Here is a 15994-nt window from a genome sequence, read left to right on the forward strand (position 1 = left end):
TCTTATTAAAATCCATGTCCTTCTTGCTTCCCTGTGAGCAGAGCCCACACTTAAAATCCAATGAGGGCTGAAAGGTGAAATATCTCATGACAAATATCCCATTTGTCAAGGGATTTGTGAAAATAGAGCCTCATAGCAATTCTTTTATATTAATCTGAATCTTTATTCACTGCATTTGTCCATAGTAGCTTCCTTTTAATTTTATATAGACCAATTTTCTTCCTATTGGAAATTAAAAAAATGAGTTTAAGAAAGTCTCTGCAAGACTTAAGGCATCCACTTCAGTATTTCATCTACACTTACCTCATAATAAAAAAATGAGTCCAAAATTATCCTTCCCATCCAGCACGGATGCCTCAAAACAGATGCTAGGGAATTGCCTGCAGCCTGAAAAAATAGTTACATTGCAGGTTTTATATAAGATGCTGGAAACTCTCATAATAAAATCATTTAACATTTATATTATATTATCTTTCACCCAGACTTGCAAGATGGGTAGTGACAAATCCAAACAAATGTGTTTGTACTGCCAGAAATTCTCCAGGGTTTCATGTCAAAGTTCTCCATCCCTATTTAAGAGTCAGGGTTTAAACATTTATATTCAAAATTAAATTGCTTCATTCTAAAATTCTAAAACATTCTAAGACATCTCTTTGTAGTACTAAAGGTGCTCAGGCTTAAAACTGGTGGAAATCTGATCTTTTCTACCTTGTTTATGCTGTATGGTTGAAACGCTGAAAGCTGGTCATCACAGTTTACACAAGATACTAGCAAAACTACTCAAGATGCTTCAGAGAAGAAAAAAATCCTGATGCATGGAAAAATGCTTAAGTGATTCTTATACACAAGAAAGGGACCCAAGATTATTTAAAGAACTATCACCCAATAAGTGTTTTTTTTGGTCATCTATAATGTTTTCACCAAGTTAATAGCAAAAAGAATATTGTCAACATTAAATGATAGCCAAAGGAGCAGGCAGGATTCAGAAGTGGTTAGAGCACAATGGATCACATCCAGGTTGTTCAGCAAGACGTTGAAAGGCACAAGTACACCATCTCTCTGTGCATGACTTTCATTGACTACAAAAAGGTGTTTGACTCAGTATTCCAGCAAACAATAATTAAGGAATTGCTTATCCAAGGCATAGACACTGTTTAGGTAAACTTACTACAATCAATATATGAAAAAAATGTCTTAATGATTTTAAAATGGAAATCAACATAGAATGAGGTGTACCATAAGGCACTACAATATCACTTATCCTTTTCTCAGACTACCTGTGTCTGTCTGTCTGTCTGTCTGTGGTGTGTGTGTGTGTGTGTGTGTGTGTGTGTGTGTGTGTGTGTAAAAGTAGATCACTATATGTAGACAGATACAATATACCTAGACAGATACAATAATGGAAATTGAACAATGTGTTAAACAATGAGTATGGCTTCTCTTTGGTTTAGAGCAGGGAGGGAAATTTTAGTCATCTTCCTGGTTCTCCAAAAACTCTGTAATGGATAGGCCTGCAACCTGTCTCTCCTGCTTGTTTTTGATGACCTCAGATGGACAATGAACTCAGAATAGGAAAAGAAGAGCCATTCTCAGAATGCTTGGTCCCTGTTAACTTACGGGGAATCAAAAGTAATGATAGATACCGTCTCTCCCTTTAATTTTTATCAAGCTAAACAGTGTGAAAAGTGCCAATACACCAGAGCACTATACTTTATCTAGGTCAACATATTTTAGACTGACTGTCCAATATTCCACAACAGCCTTTGAATTTGCACCACAGTGAGGAATAGGGAACAATAAGTTCCACAGTTGTTCAGTCAGGTTCCTATTGTTTCCAGGTTTATTCTCTTAACTTTGCTCTTAGGAACTAAATAATATATATGTTTCTCTCTTCCTTTTCTCTTTTACTCTTACTGTCCTGTGAGGTAGATCCAAACTCAAAAGATAGCGTTCAGACCAAGATTGGCCAATGAAAGCTCTGTATTTGAGTGGAGATTTGATTGTGTGTCTTTCAGGTTTTAGCTAGGCCATTTCATCATCTTGCTTTTCAGATTTATTACAGATAAAATACCTATCTCACATATAAGGAAATAGGAACTAAGTTGCAACTGCTCATGCAAAATAAATCTTAAAAGTGCAAATATATGAAAGTGCAAATATATGTTAATTTTATTATTTCTTCTTTATTTTAGGATACAAAACAATTACCTAGCCTTACAAAGAATTAATCAAGACCTAGAAGATAAATTATACAGGATGGTAAGTACAGGAAGCTATTGTATGATTATTAAGTTGACCTGTGTGATTCTTTGGTTGCCAGAATAAATTGAAAATGAAGAATCTTATATTTTCATTATGATAAAGCAACTCAGAAGTAAGCCTTACAATACTGAATTATGACATCTTTAATAAGTGTGCTTATAGTTGCAACCTGATTTTATAACTTGGTAAGATTTTTCTGCTATTCTGCATGAATAAATTTTTCTTGTCTAATGAAGGGGAACCGCCATTGTTACAGGATGAACATTTAATGTTCTAATTTTTTGTCCTGTAAAAAGGAACTCATGTGGTATCAAATCTGAACAGGAGAAAATTAAATATCCCCAAAGAGTCCAATGATAACTGAGCATGCAGCAATCAAAGAATATGGTGACTGAGGCTGGCAGAAAGAGAAAGCGAGAAAAGTAAATAAAAATTCAAGTTTGAAATTAATGGAATTTTCCGGGAATAGGCATGTCCAGCTGACCACTCCAAATGCCTACTGTTTACTGTATTGTTTTATTGCAGATCATATTTACTTGTTCCTGTTACAGAACCAATGTTTCAGTAGTGATGGATAGAAAAAGAATTCATATATAATACTAAACTTTTGCAGCTTCAGTAGAGGGAAGCGTTTAGATTAAAGCACATGAAGATGTGTCTTAGCTACATTACGTGGAATTTTGTGTGCTCAAGCTGTATCTTATTTTACATGCTGATAAATAGACAATTCCAAGAGTTGTATCTCAAACTATCCACAAAGTGCCAGGTTGGCAAAAGCTGAAGTAGAATATAGAATTCATCACTTGGAAGTCAAGTGTATCCTTAAGTGAGTGACCAGCTAATTTTTTCTCATAGTTGCCTATCTATGAAATGGGTATGACAGTGATTTTCTCTATTGCTTTGTTGCAATAAAAGCATACACTGTAAATATTAACAAATTACCATACATTTTTCAAATAGTTCAGAAAAAGGATTCTTTCTATTTCTCCTAAAATGTATTCTCTTTTAGTTAGCATAAGGTGTCAATAAAAAGTAGATGTAAAATGCAGTCCTGTACCATTAAAAGGGACGCGGTGGCTCAGTGGGTTAGGATGCTGACCTTGTCGATCAGATGGTCGGCAGTTTGGCGGGTCGAATCCCGAGTGCAGCGTAACAGAGTGAGCGCCTGTTACTCGTCCCAGCTTCTGCCAACCTAGCAGTTTGAAAGCACGTAAAAATGCAAGTAGAAAAATAGGGACCACTACGGTGGGAAGGTAACAGCGTTCTGTGCGCCTTTGGCATCCAGTCATGCCGGCCACATGACCACGGAGATGTCCTCGGACAAACGCTGGCTTTTCGGCTTTGAAACGGAGATGAGCACCGGCCCCTAGAGTCGTAAACGACTAGTACGCATGTGCGGGGAAACCTTTACCTTTACCTTTACTACCATTAAAAAATAGATCAATTAAACAGCCTCAAGTTAGGGAAGCCGCTATATTTAAAATTCTAAAATAGATCCCACTTTATAAATGAGATCTGTAGACGTGTATGTCCATGCATTTCCTGAACAGTAGGAAAATGTTTATACTGCCGTGAATTTTAAATGTAACTAAAAAAGGTTCCCACTTTTTTCCCACTGGCTTGCTTGCTTAGTGAATGATTCTGCCTTGTTATTGATTTGATATAAAAGGCCCACAGTTATGTATAAAGTTCGTTGTTCTACGTTTTTCATAACTAATGGAGCAGCCCTATGATGGTTTAGAGCCTAGTCCGTTGAATTCAATAAGGCACACTTCCATATAGATGTGCACTTTAGTTTTGGGAATATTGTTTAAGGATGTGATACTGGCAAGGAATGACTGATTATTAAGAACTGCTATAATGTACTCAAAGGAAAACATAAAAGTCCTATAATGTATTTATATGTTTCTGTCTCCATTATTAAAAGTAGATTTTAGTAATTTGGCCTTATGGAATTATCCAAAGGAAAACAATTAAATTCTTGTCCCCCAACACTTTAACACAAAACAGTCACTACATCCAATAGTTAATTTGGTAACATAAAAGTAGTAAATGTGTCAAATTTAACAATTGTATTATGCAGACTTTGGTGATTTACACCTTTTTAGGTGTTCTTACATTGGGGTTGAGAAAGTCAGTCGTTTCTAGAGTTATTGGTACATGTGTCAGATCTATTAATGTAATACTCTATAATACTCCCAAAAACTTACAGAGATAATGTATTCCTTGCCAGAGAAATCATCTATGGGTTGCTAACCACAACTAACAAGTAATTCAACGTCAAAAGCTGTTTTAGATATTCTGTGAAATGTGAATGAATCCAGGCAGGCAATTTCTATCACTCTACTGAGAGAATATCTATTAAATAGTTTTAAGAATTGTAAAGAGACCTACATTATGACTAATAAGCATAAAGACTGCCTTTGAAAACTCTTGATCTAAAAGTGAATGAATGCTCCAGGTGTAGCTTTTATGAAAATGTGTCTTTTTAGACATTTGAAATGTATTGTGCATACAGTGATTATTATGATTGGAAAAGGTATTTCTAAGCCAATTTTATTACAGTTTTAAAACTGTAATGTTGCTCTGGTATAATGAAGAGATTATATTTTTAATTTCTTCATTAATTGCATTCTTAGTTTCTGATTTCATTTCTTACTGGATTGTTGTCTCCTGTAAATTAATGCTGAACATGCCATCTGCCATTAGCAATTCTATATAATTTATAGTGTCCATACTTGACATATAATCACAGCTTTTTGAATTACCTTGTCCAGGGGTGTGACAGATTTATTGTCATGACAAATCCTTGAAATATTTATTATATATCATTTTATGGCAGGATCTCACCTTTCTAGAGTAGATGTAAATTATTCTTCTGAACTCATACTTAAAGCATTTTTCTCGATAAAGAAAGATTTCAGCTAATTAAATACTGTTGACCATTCTTAGAAGTGGCAAATGTATCTAGTCTGTATTTAATATGACTTTGTTATATTTCTTGCTTACAACTGAACTGCAATCAATTGTATCTGGGATTACCTTTTGTTTAGAAACTTCAGTTGTTTCAGGATGAAACCTGTTATATAGAGAACATTCAGTTTCTAGGTGAATATTCAGAACATTCATATTTCAGACCAGAATTCAGCAATTAGGACTCATGAAGCTCTAAATGGCTAAGAGTTAATTTACCTGAAAAGGTTGTTTTTCATTTATAAGCTGCTATCTTTCAGAAAAACACCTCATCCTTTTCCCATTCAGGCATTAGGAAACATAGCAGCCTCTTCTCTCAGGTCTTCCCCACCTGTGATATGAATTGTCCTAAATCAGGGGTGTGAAACTGCCGGCCCGCGGGCTAGACACATCACACAGAAGCCACGGCCACCCCATTGCCGGCAATGGCAAAACAGTCTCGATACGTTGTACGATATCACATGATATCGTAAGTTTGACACGTCTGTGCTAAGAGATAATAATGAGACTAAATCCTTCAGTAATCCTTACTTAGAATGTGGAACATGGATTTTGTCAATCCTAGTCCAAACTTTTAATCTCTAAAAGGTACAGTACCTTATGTATTGTTGTATAGGTAGTCCTCAATTTACAACCATTTTGAAGTTAGAACAGCACTAAAAAGTGACTTTACAACTCTTCCTTGCACTCAACAACCATCACAGCATCCCCACGTGTTCAGAATTTGGGTTCTTGGCAAGCAGCATGGATTTATAACAGTGTTGCAATGTCCTGGAGTCATGTGATTGCTGGCTTTTAACCAGCAAAGTCAGTGGAGGAATCTGGATTTGCTTAATGACCATGGTAGAAAAGGTTATAAAGTCAGATGTGACTCATTTAACAACCACTTTGCTTAACAAGAGAAATCTTGGCGCCAATTGTGGTTGTAAATCTATGATTTTATATATATGGAATTGTGATATTCTGGTACCCTCTTGTTCTGTTCCAGCCTGTTTGAATGTCAGGGACAACCCCTTTTTAAAGTCAAAAGGCTGGAAAAACCCAACCAAATTTATTTACAAAGAAATCAAAAGTTCAAACAACACTGTCCCGCACCGGTTGGGATGGGAATTGTTCATGGAAGGCAGACACCAAAGTAGGAGCATGAATGGAGGTCCCATCTTCCCAGGTGAACTCCTCTGGTCTGTAGCCTTTCCATTTGATCAGGTACTGGAAACAACCTTTCAGCCAACGGGAGTCCCGAATGCTGGCCACCTCATACTCGGGGGCGCCGTCTTTGTCACAATGTTCTGGTGGGGGAGATTCTGCTTGGCAGAGTGGACGCGCCGGTTGCTCAGGGACCAACAGAGACCAATGTCAGCATGTCCACCACCATGAACACCGTCGTAAAACCAGAAGATGGGTAAATCCATCAAAAAGTCCATGGACACAGGCCCCCAGGGTCTTTTAGGTGTCGGCAAGGGCTGCAGTAATCTGGGCGGGGCCCCTATCGCTGACTTGACCTGCCTACATGGGATACAGGAAGTGACATAGGCCTGGATGTCATGTCATACTCAGGGCCACCAGAAGGTACGGGAGACGAAGTTCAGGGTCTTGAACAGGCCAAAATGCCCCACCGCCGGGTTATTGTGACACTCGCTGAGGATGAGTCCGCTGAGTGGCCCTCCTGGAACATAGAGCCGGTCACAATAAAATAAGAGTGACTGTCCATGGAGAATCTGGCCCCACCTCCTCCTTCTGCTGAGCCACCCACATATCCTGCTGCTGGGCCTCCCAAATCCAACCCCATGTATCCATCGGCTCCTGCACTGCAGCAAAAGACTCGATGGGGAGCACTGTCCTGGGCAGAAGCTTGTCTTCCACTTGGGAATATTCGGGCTTCCTGGACAGAGCATCCGCTCTTTGGTTGCAACTGCTGGGTATGTACTTGACTCAGAAATTGAACCTCACAAAGAAAAGAGACCACTGAATCTGGCGTTGGTTCAATTTCCAAGCGGTCTGCAGGCTTTCCAAATTCTTATGGTCCATCCAGACCTCTATTTGATGCTGTGCCCCCTCCAGATGATGCCTCCAGGCCTCGAACACCACTTTGATGGCCAACAGCTCCTTCTCCCAGATGGTATAGTTGCATACAGCCGATGTTCTCAGAGTCACTGCAGGACCTGACGGAGATGCTGATGGTGCACCTCTCATGACGGGGAGTAGATCAGGATGTCATCTAAGTAGTTAACGAGAAACTGATCTAACAAATCCTGGAAAATATCATTCATGAAATGCTGGAACACAGCGGGGGCATTGGTCAGGCCAAACGGCATCACTGTGTATTCAAAGTGTCCATATCGAGTACCAAACGCTGTCTTCCACTCATCACCCGACCGAACTCTGACAAGGTTGTAAGCTCCACACAAGTCCAGTTTCGTGAAGATCTTTGCCTCCCAGAGTCGGTGCAAGAGTTCGGGGATGAGGGGCAGCGGGTAACGATTGTGTACCATGATGGTGTTTAATTTTCTATAATCGCAGCAAAGTCACAATTTGTCGGACTTATTTTTGACAAAGAGCACAGGTGCAGACACTAGCGAGGACGAGGGGCAGATGAAACCCTGAGCCAAATTCTTGTCGAGAAAGTCCTGCAATGCAGCCAACTCGGGGTCTGACATGGAGTACAAATGCCCCACTGGGAGAGGTGTGTCAGGGACTAAATCAGTCCCTGACACACCAGGGCAGTCATAGGGTCTGTGCGGGGGTAATTGATCCGCCTCCGTCTCGCTGAACACATCAGCATAATCAGTCAGTTCGGAAGGCAAGGAAACCCCTGGGGAACCCTCCACCTGGCCAGCACAGATATGGTGGGTGTGGTCCACACACTGCAAGCTTTGGAAGGTGACCACATTCTGTGACCAATAGATCTGTGGGTCATACATCCGGAGCCACTCCAGTCCCAAGACCACGGGGAAATGCAGATCCGAGGTGATATAAAACTGGATGGCCTCTCATAGGAACTGATGGCCATACACAGCGATTGCATGGTGGCCTTAATTGGCCCAGACAGGAGCACTCAACCATCGATAGTGTCCACTAACATGGGCGGTTTTACTGGGCACTGGGGAACAGCCCATTTGGCCACAAATGCTGAGTCCATAAAATTTGTGGTGGCCCCAAAGTCAATTAAGGCATGGATTGGAATCCCCTTCGGCTTTCTGGGGATCAGACATGCCTCCAATATCAGATGCCGTGGAGGTCCACAGGCAGCATCGGAAAGACATCGCTTGGTGTTGTGGGATGCCCGACCTAACACACCTTTTAGATTGGGCTCGGGGCATTTCCCGACAGAGGAGTAGGGGCATTTCTCAGGGCAGACTTGGTCACTGACGCCCGTCATCACTTCTTTGGGCAGAAGGCAGCCAAATGCCCAGGGTCCCCACAGTAAAAATACAACCCCCCCGAACGTTGCCTGTTCATTTCTGCCACTGATAGATGAGGCTTGGCAGCACCTAGCTCCATTGGCTCCTCCCTCTGAACTGGGGTCTCATGCGCAACAGGGGCCGCAGGGTCTCTGGGGTGGCACGGTGACTCCTTCGCTGCTGTAGCCGAGCGTCAATCCGCAGACAAAGATGGATCAGCCCATTGAGGTCTGAGGGAATATCAACATGGGCCAGCTCATCCAACATCTCTGACAATCCATCCTGGAAAGCGTCCACAAGCGCAGCCTCATTCCAGGCTGAATCCTGGCTAAGCAGCTAAAAATCACTGATATAGCCCTGTAGGGGGTGACCTTGCCTCAAAGCTTTCAGGCATCGGGTAGCAGTCTGCTTCTTTATGGGGTCCTCATACATCAGATGCATATGATTACATCAGATGCATATGATTACAAAACCCCACAAAGTTGTCCAACAATGGACTAGATTGGGCCAGCAGTGGTGTGCCCCAACGAGCTACATCACCAGAGAGAAGGCTTAACACAAACCCCAACTTATCCCAGTCAGTGGGGAAATCAGCTGCTCTCATGCTGATAAATAGCTGGCATTGTCCCAGGAAAGCAGGAAACATATCTGGATTGCCATTAAATTTATCTGGCATCACAACTTGGCATTTTCTCCTGGGTGGTGGTGATGGTGGTGGTCGTGGTGGTGGTGCAGCATGGATCTGTGCTTATAATTGAGCCACCTGAGCTGCCAACAAAGCGAGTTGCTAGGTGAGCTGGGCATTCTCAGCACGTAGCTGCTCCATAATAGTAAGGGGTGGGAGGCTGAAGGCAAACTGTTCTGTCCCAGCCTATGACCAGTCCTGTTTGAATATCAGGGACAACCCCTTTTTAGAGTCAACATGCTGGAAAAACCCAACCAAATTTATTTACAAAGAAATCAAAAGTTCAAAGAATAGTTAAACAGGAATAACAGACCAGGACTCTAGCAGAAGATCTTCAAACAGTTGCCTTTAGCAACCAGCACCTCCCACACCTTCTCCTTTTATCAGCAGTCCCAAGGTGTGGCTTCTCATTGCCTTCTTCTCCTCTCACTGAGTTGCCTCACTGCCTTTCTCTGTTATACTATGCTGGATTGCCTCCTGCTCCTAGCATCCCTGAATAGATCCAGCTGTGAATCATCTACGTCCAATACCTCGTGCTCTCATGGCTGAGTCTGATGAGGAACATGATGGGAGGGGCCAGGCTGAGAGTCCTGCAGTGCATCAGAGCCTCCCTCTGACACCAAAGGCTCTCCAAACCCCTCCTCCTCCTCCTCTTCAGAATCATCAGACTCAGCTGCTGGTATCACAGGCTGACACTGAATCACAACACTTCTCAATCAGCCATCTCCATGTTGGCAGGCAAAACAGGAAGTGAAAATTTAGCCACACTTGGTCGAACTTCAGTAGGGTTCATGCCTAAGGATAAGTAATTTCCTGTGCCATGGGAAGAAACAATGTGGTTGCTAGGAATCACCACTGGTTGATGGCACTTCATCAGTGAATGTGCACTTATACCTACAAATACAGAGTTGTGGTGAACTGGACCCTATGTTGGCCTTTGCCAAAGCCCTCAAAATGATACTCTTGTTTGCTTATATTAAGTGTTGGATTGTGGCTTTGTAGTTTTTACCAGCTGCTATGGGTTTTATATTTTTGTACATTTTTTTATTTTTGATGTAGTGAGCCACCCATAGTCACGTATATGATATGTAAATATAAATCTACTGAATAAATGAACGTATGCTTAAAGTTCAAGGTATTCACAGGAGGAATGGATTGATTCAATACAGGAAGTCAAGCCTGTCATTATGTATATCAAAATTAGAGATATAAAATAGTAAAAGACAAGGAAACAAAACCAAAAAGGGTTATTGTACAACTAATTCTAAAAGGATACTATCAGTTGATTCCAGCCAGGAATACACAGGTGGAACATAGGATAACAAAATAAAACAAAGGCAACAACAGATTAGCAGAAACACCATAGCTTTGCTCATTTTAAAATAAAGGAACTAAGGATTCTGATTCTGCATCTAGCTTCCCATAGTTCTTAGAGAGTGGCATTTTCCCTAGATCTTCAGTTCAGCTTTCTTAGATTGGAAATAATAATAATAATAATAATAATAATAATAATAATAATAATAATAATAATAATGATGATGATGATGATGATGATGATGATGATGATGATGATGATGATGATGATAAAGTTGGAAGGGACCTTGGAGGTCCCCTGCTCAGACAGGAAACCCTATACCATTTTGGACAAATGGCTGAAGGCAGATTGTTCCACTGGTTAACTGTTCTAACTGTCAGGAAGTTTTTCCTTAGTTCTAGGTTGCTTCTCTCCTTGATTAGTTTCCATCTGTTGCTTCTTGTCCTGCCTTCAGGTGCTTTGGAGAACAGCTTAACTCCCTCTTCTTTGTGGCAGCCCCTGAGATATTGGAACACTGCTATCATGTCACCCCTCATCCTCTTTTTTACACTGTGGTGACCAAAACTGGATGCAGTATTCCAGGTGTGGCCTTACCAAGGCATTGTAAAGTGGCATTAATATTTCACATGATCTTGATTCTATCCCTCTGCTAATGCAACCTAGCACTGTGTTGGCTTTTTTGGCAGCTGCAGCACACTGCTGGCTCATATTTAAGTGATTGTCCACTAAGACTCCGAGATCCCTCTCACAGTTACTACTATTGAGCAAGGTACCACCTATACTACACCTGTACATCTGGTTTTTCTTGTCTAAATGTAGAACCTTACTTTTTTCACCACTGAATTTCATTTTGATAGATAGCGCCCAGTTTTTAAGTCTGTCCAGATCCTCCTGTATCTTAAGCCTGTCTTCTGACGTGTTGGCTATTCCTGCCAGCTTGGTATCCTCTGCAAATTTGATGAGTTCCCCATCTATCCCCTTGTCCAAATCATTGATGAAGATGTTGAAGAGCACTGGGCCCAGAACAGAGCCCTGGGTCACCCCACTACACACTTCCTTCCATGTAGATGCAGTTCCATTGAGGACCACACGCTGAGTATGGCCTGTCAGCCAGCTACGAATCCATCTGGTGGTGATGCTGTCTAACCCAGCATAAAATAAGATTTTTCTATCTTATCAAGTAGTAGGTTGTGATCTACTTTATCAAATGCCTTACTGAAGTCCAAGTAAATTATATCCACAGCATTCCTCTGGTCCACTAATTTTGTCACTTGGTCAAAGAATGCAATAAGATTTGTCTGGCATGATCTGTTTTTGACAAACCCATGTTGGCTTTTAGTAATGACTTTGTTTGCCTCTAGGTGCTCGCTGATTCGTTGTTTGATTATCTTTTCTGGAGTCTTCCCAGGTATTGAGGTCAGGCTGATGGGTCTGTAATTTCCTGGATCCATTTATTTTATTTTATTTATTTATTTTATTACATTTATATACCGCCCTTTCCCTGAGGACTCAGGACGGTTTACAGGGAATTAAAAACCAACAATACAAAAGTTAAAACCAATTTTAAAAAGATTAAACTTAACCCTGTGCAATTAAAACCCCAATTAAAATAAATTACTCCTCAGCCTGGGCCAGAGAGCTCGAAGAGCCAGGTCTTCAGGCCCCGGCGAAAGGAACGAAGGTCGGGGGCAGTCCTCAGCTCCACTGGCAGCTGGTTCCAGAGGGCAGGCGCCCCCACTGAGAAGCCCTATCCCTGGGTGTTACCCGCCAGCAATCTCTTACCGGTGGGACCCTGAGCAGACCCTCCCTGTGGGAGCGCACTGGACGAAGGGCACTTGATGCTGGCAGCAGGTGTTCCCTCAAATACCCCGGACCCAAGCCATGTAGGGCTTTATAGGTAATAACCAGCACCTTGAATTTCACCCGGAGGGCAACCGGAAGCCAATGCAGCTCGCGGAGTAGAGGTGTTACATGGGAGTATCGGGAGACCCCCATTACAACTCATGCGGCCACATTCTGCACCAGTTGAAGCCTCCGAGTGATCCTCAAGGGCAGCCCCATGTAGAGAGCGTTGCAGTAGTCCAAACGGGAGGTCACGAGCGCATGAGTAACTGTGAATCAGGCATCTCGGTCCAGATAGGGACGCAACTGGCGCATCAGGCGAACCTGGGCAAAAGCCCCCCTGGTCACAGCTCCTATGTGGTCTTCAAAATTGAGTCGTGAATCCAGGAGGATGCCCAAGTTGCGAGCCCTATCAACGGGGGGTAACACCTCACCCCCCATCATTAGAGATGGAATAGTCTGGTTGACCCGAGATGCCGATATGCACAGCCACTCAGTCTTGGCGGGATTGAGACGAAGCCTGTTTCTCCCCATCCAGACCTGGACCGCCTCCAGGCACCGGGACATCACGGCGAGTGCATCACTGGGTTGGTTCGGGGTGGAAAGAAAAAGTTGGGTATCATCAGCGTACTGATGATACCCCACCCCGAAACCACGAATGATCTCGCCCAGCGGCTTCATATAGATGTTGAACAGGAGGGGCGAGAGAACCGACCCTTGAGGAACTCCACAAATGAGAGGCCTCGGGGCGGATCTCTGCCCTCCCGTCAACACCGACTGCGAGCGGCCCAGGAAATAGGAGAACCACCGTAAAACGGTGCCTCCCACTCCCAACCCCCTGAGACGCCGCAGCAGGATACCATGGTTGATGGTATCGAAAGCCGCTGAGAGATCTAATAGGACCAGGACAGAGGAGCAACCCCTGTCCCTAGCCCTCCAGAGATCATTCACCAGCGTGACCAATGCCGTCTCTGTGCTGTGTCCGGGTCTGAAACCCGATTGGTACGGGTCCAGATAATCAGTTTCCTCCAGGAACAGAGGAAGCTGATGCGCCACCATACTCTCAACAACCTTCGCCAAAAAGCGAAGGTTGGAGACTGGACGATAGTTATTTAAAACAGCCGGGTCCAAAGCAGGCTTCTTGAGGAGGGGTCTCACCACCGCCTCCTTCAAGGCGGCATGGAAGACACCCTCCTTCAAAGAAGCAGTTATTACTGCATGGAACCAGCCTCGTGTCCCCTCCCGGGCCGCATAAGCTAGCCAGGAGGGGCACGGATCCAACAAACAGGTGGTGGTGTTCAGTCTCCCCATGATCCTGTCCACATCATCAGGGGAAACAGGGTCGAACTCAGTCCAGATAACATGCTCAAGACCGCCCGATTCCTCCACATCAGACTCTGCCCAGTCAGAGTCCAGACCGGTCCGGATCTGAGCGATTTTGTCCGCCAGATGATGACTAAACTCCTCGGCTCGTCCCCGCAAGGGATCCTCTCTCACCTCCTGGTTAAGGAGAGAGTGAGTTACCCTAAACAGGGCAGCCGGGCGATTATCTGCGGACGCGATAAGGGCAGCAAAGTAGTTAGACTTCACCATCCTTATCGCCGCAAGATAAGACCTTATAAAGGTTCTTAACTGCAATCGGTCAGATTCGGATCGGCTGGACCTCCAACCGCTCTCTAGACCTCGTCTCCGACGCTTCATCTCCCACAGCTCCACAGAGAACCATGGGGCCTAACGGGATCTGCGCCGGGTCGGAGGTCGCAAGGGTACAACGCAGTCAAGTGCCCCGGCGGCCTCCGGTTCCCAGGCATCCACCAGAGCATTGACTGGGCTGTGGGTAAGGGTGATGGGTATAGGCCCAAGCGCCCTCTGGAACCGTTCCGGGTCCATTAGGCGCCTGGGGCGGAACCACCTGGACGGTTCCGCCGCCCAGCGGCGGGGGATGGCATAACGGAAAACCAGTCGCAGGAGGTAATGATCTGACCATGACAGGGGGGTGATGGTCGGTGAACCCCCTCCCAGATCATCCAACCATTGTCCAGATAGGAACACCAGGTCGAGAGTATGATCCCCCACATGAGTCGGGCCCTCAATAAGTTGGGTCAGGCCCATGGCCGTCATGGAGGCCATGAACTCCCGAGCTAACTCCGATGACCCTCCCAGTGATGGCAGGTTGAAGTCACCCAGGACTATAAGCCTGGGGAACTCCACCGCCAGCCCTGAGAGAGTGTCGAGCAGCTCGGGCAGGGCTGTTGCCACACAGCCAGGCGCCAGGTATGTGAGCAACAAGCCCAACTGAGCCCGAGGACCACATCTCAAGAGGAGGGATTCACTCCCAGCCATCTGGACAATGGTGGCCTCCCGCGGACACAGAGTCTCCCGAATAACCACTGCCACCCCACCACCCTTGCCCTGAGCCCGTGGCTGGTGTAGCACCCGGAAACCTGGAGGGCATAACTCGGTGAGAGGCACCCCTCCCTCCGAACCCAACCAAGTTTCCGTAATGCACACTAGATCCGCGCATTCCTCCTCGATCAGATCATGAATGAGGGGAGCTTTGTTAACGACGGATCTAGCGTTAAAATAGACCAGCCTGGGCTCAGGGACCTGATCACCCTCATCCCCGGGTAAGAGGGTGCTAACCGGAGGGTCGGAGTCCTTATTTGAAGATGGGAGCTACGTCAGCTCTTTTCCAGTCCTCTAGTAGTTCCCCTGTGCTCCAGGATCTTTGAAAAGTGGTTCTGAGATCACATCTGACAGTTCCTTGAGAACCTTGGGGTGTAATCCATCTGGTCCTGGTGATTTGAACTCGTCTGTGCTGGACAGGTGCTCACTTACCATTTTCTTGCCTATCTTAACTTGTGTTTCTATTCTGTTTTTTATGGCACTGTTTTTGATAGGTTGGACTGTTTTTTCCTTTTGTGTAAAGACAGAGGTAAAAAAACAAGTTAAATAGTTCTGCTTTCTCCCTGTTGCTTGTCACCTTCTTGCCACTTTCCCCCACTAATGGACCAATCATTTCCTTCACTTTTTCCTTGTTTTTTACGAGTTGAAAGAAGCTCTTTTTTGTTATTTTTGACTTTGGTCACAAGCCTTAATTCATTTTGAGCCTTAGCTTTCCTCACTTCATCTTTGCAGGCTCGAGCTATTTGCTGATATTCTGTCTTAGTTATGTGCCCCTCTTTTTATCTTTCAATTTATCAGACTCCTTTATGCAGCCATGCTGGTTTCTTTTGAGAGCTGTTATTTTTCTTCTTTGTTGGTATTATGCTAGATTGGGCTTTTATTATATCACTTTTCAAAATTTCCCAAGCTTCTTGAGTTGTTTTCCCCTTGAGAATTCTCACCCATGGACTCCTTCCCAAGCTCTCTAAGTTTATTAAAATTAGCTCTCTTCAAGTCCAAGACTCTAGTTTGACTGTGTTCTATTGTTTGTGCTTCCATAATGTTGAATTCCAATATTGCATGATCACTTCCCCCCAAAGTTTCTGTGGCTTCTACACCTTCTATCATATT

General features: G+C 43.8%; 1 protein-coding gene across 1 annotated transcript in view; it reads left to right on the forward strand.

The window, feature by feature from the left end:
* The window catches only part of BEGAIN (brain enriched guanylate kinase associated), a gene marked incomplete at both ends in the record, with an annotated part of 188722 nt that overhangs the window by 100319 nt on the left and 72409 nt on the right, over positions 1 to 15994 (forward strand). The window contains one exon of the mRNA XM_083349077.1: positions 2193 to 2259. Within this exon, the coding sequence (XP_083205203.1) occupies positions 2193 to 2259 (67 nt within the window). The remainder of the gene's footprint in view (positions 1 to 2192; positions 2260 to 15994) is intronic.

Source organism: Vipera ursinii (genome assembly GCF_947247035.1).
Source record: "Vipera ursinii genome assembly, chromosome: 1".
NCBI classification, from domain to species: domain Eukaryota; kingdom Metazoa; phylum Chordata; class Lepidosauria; order Squamata; family Viperidae; genus Vipera; species Vipera ursinii.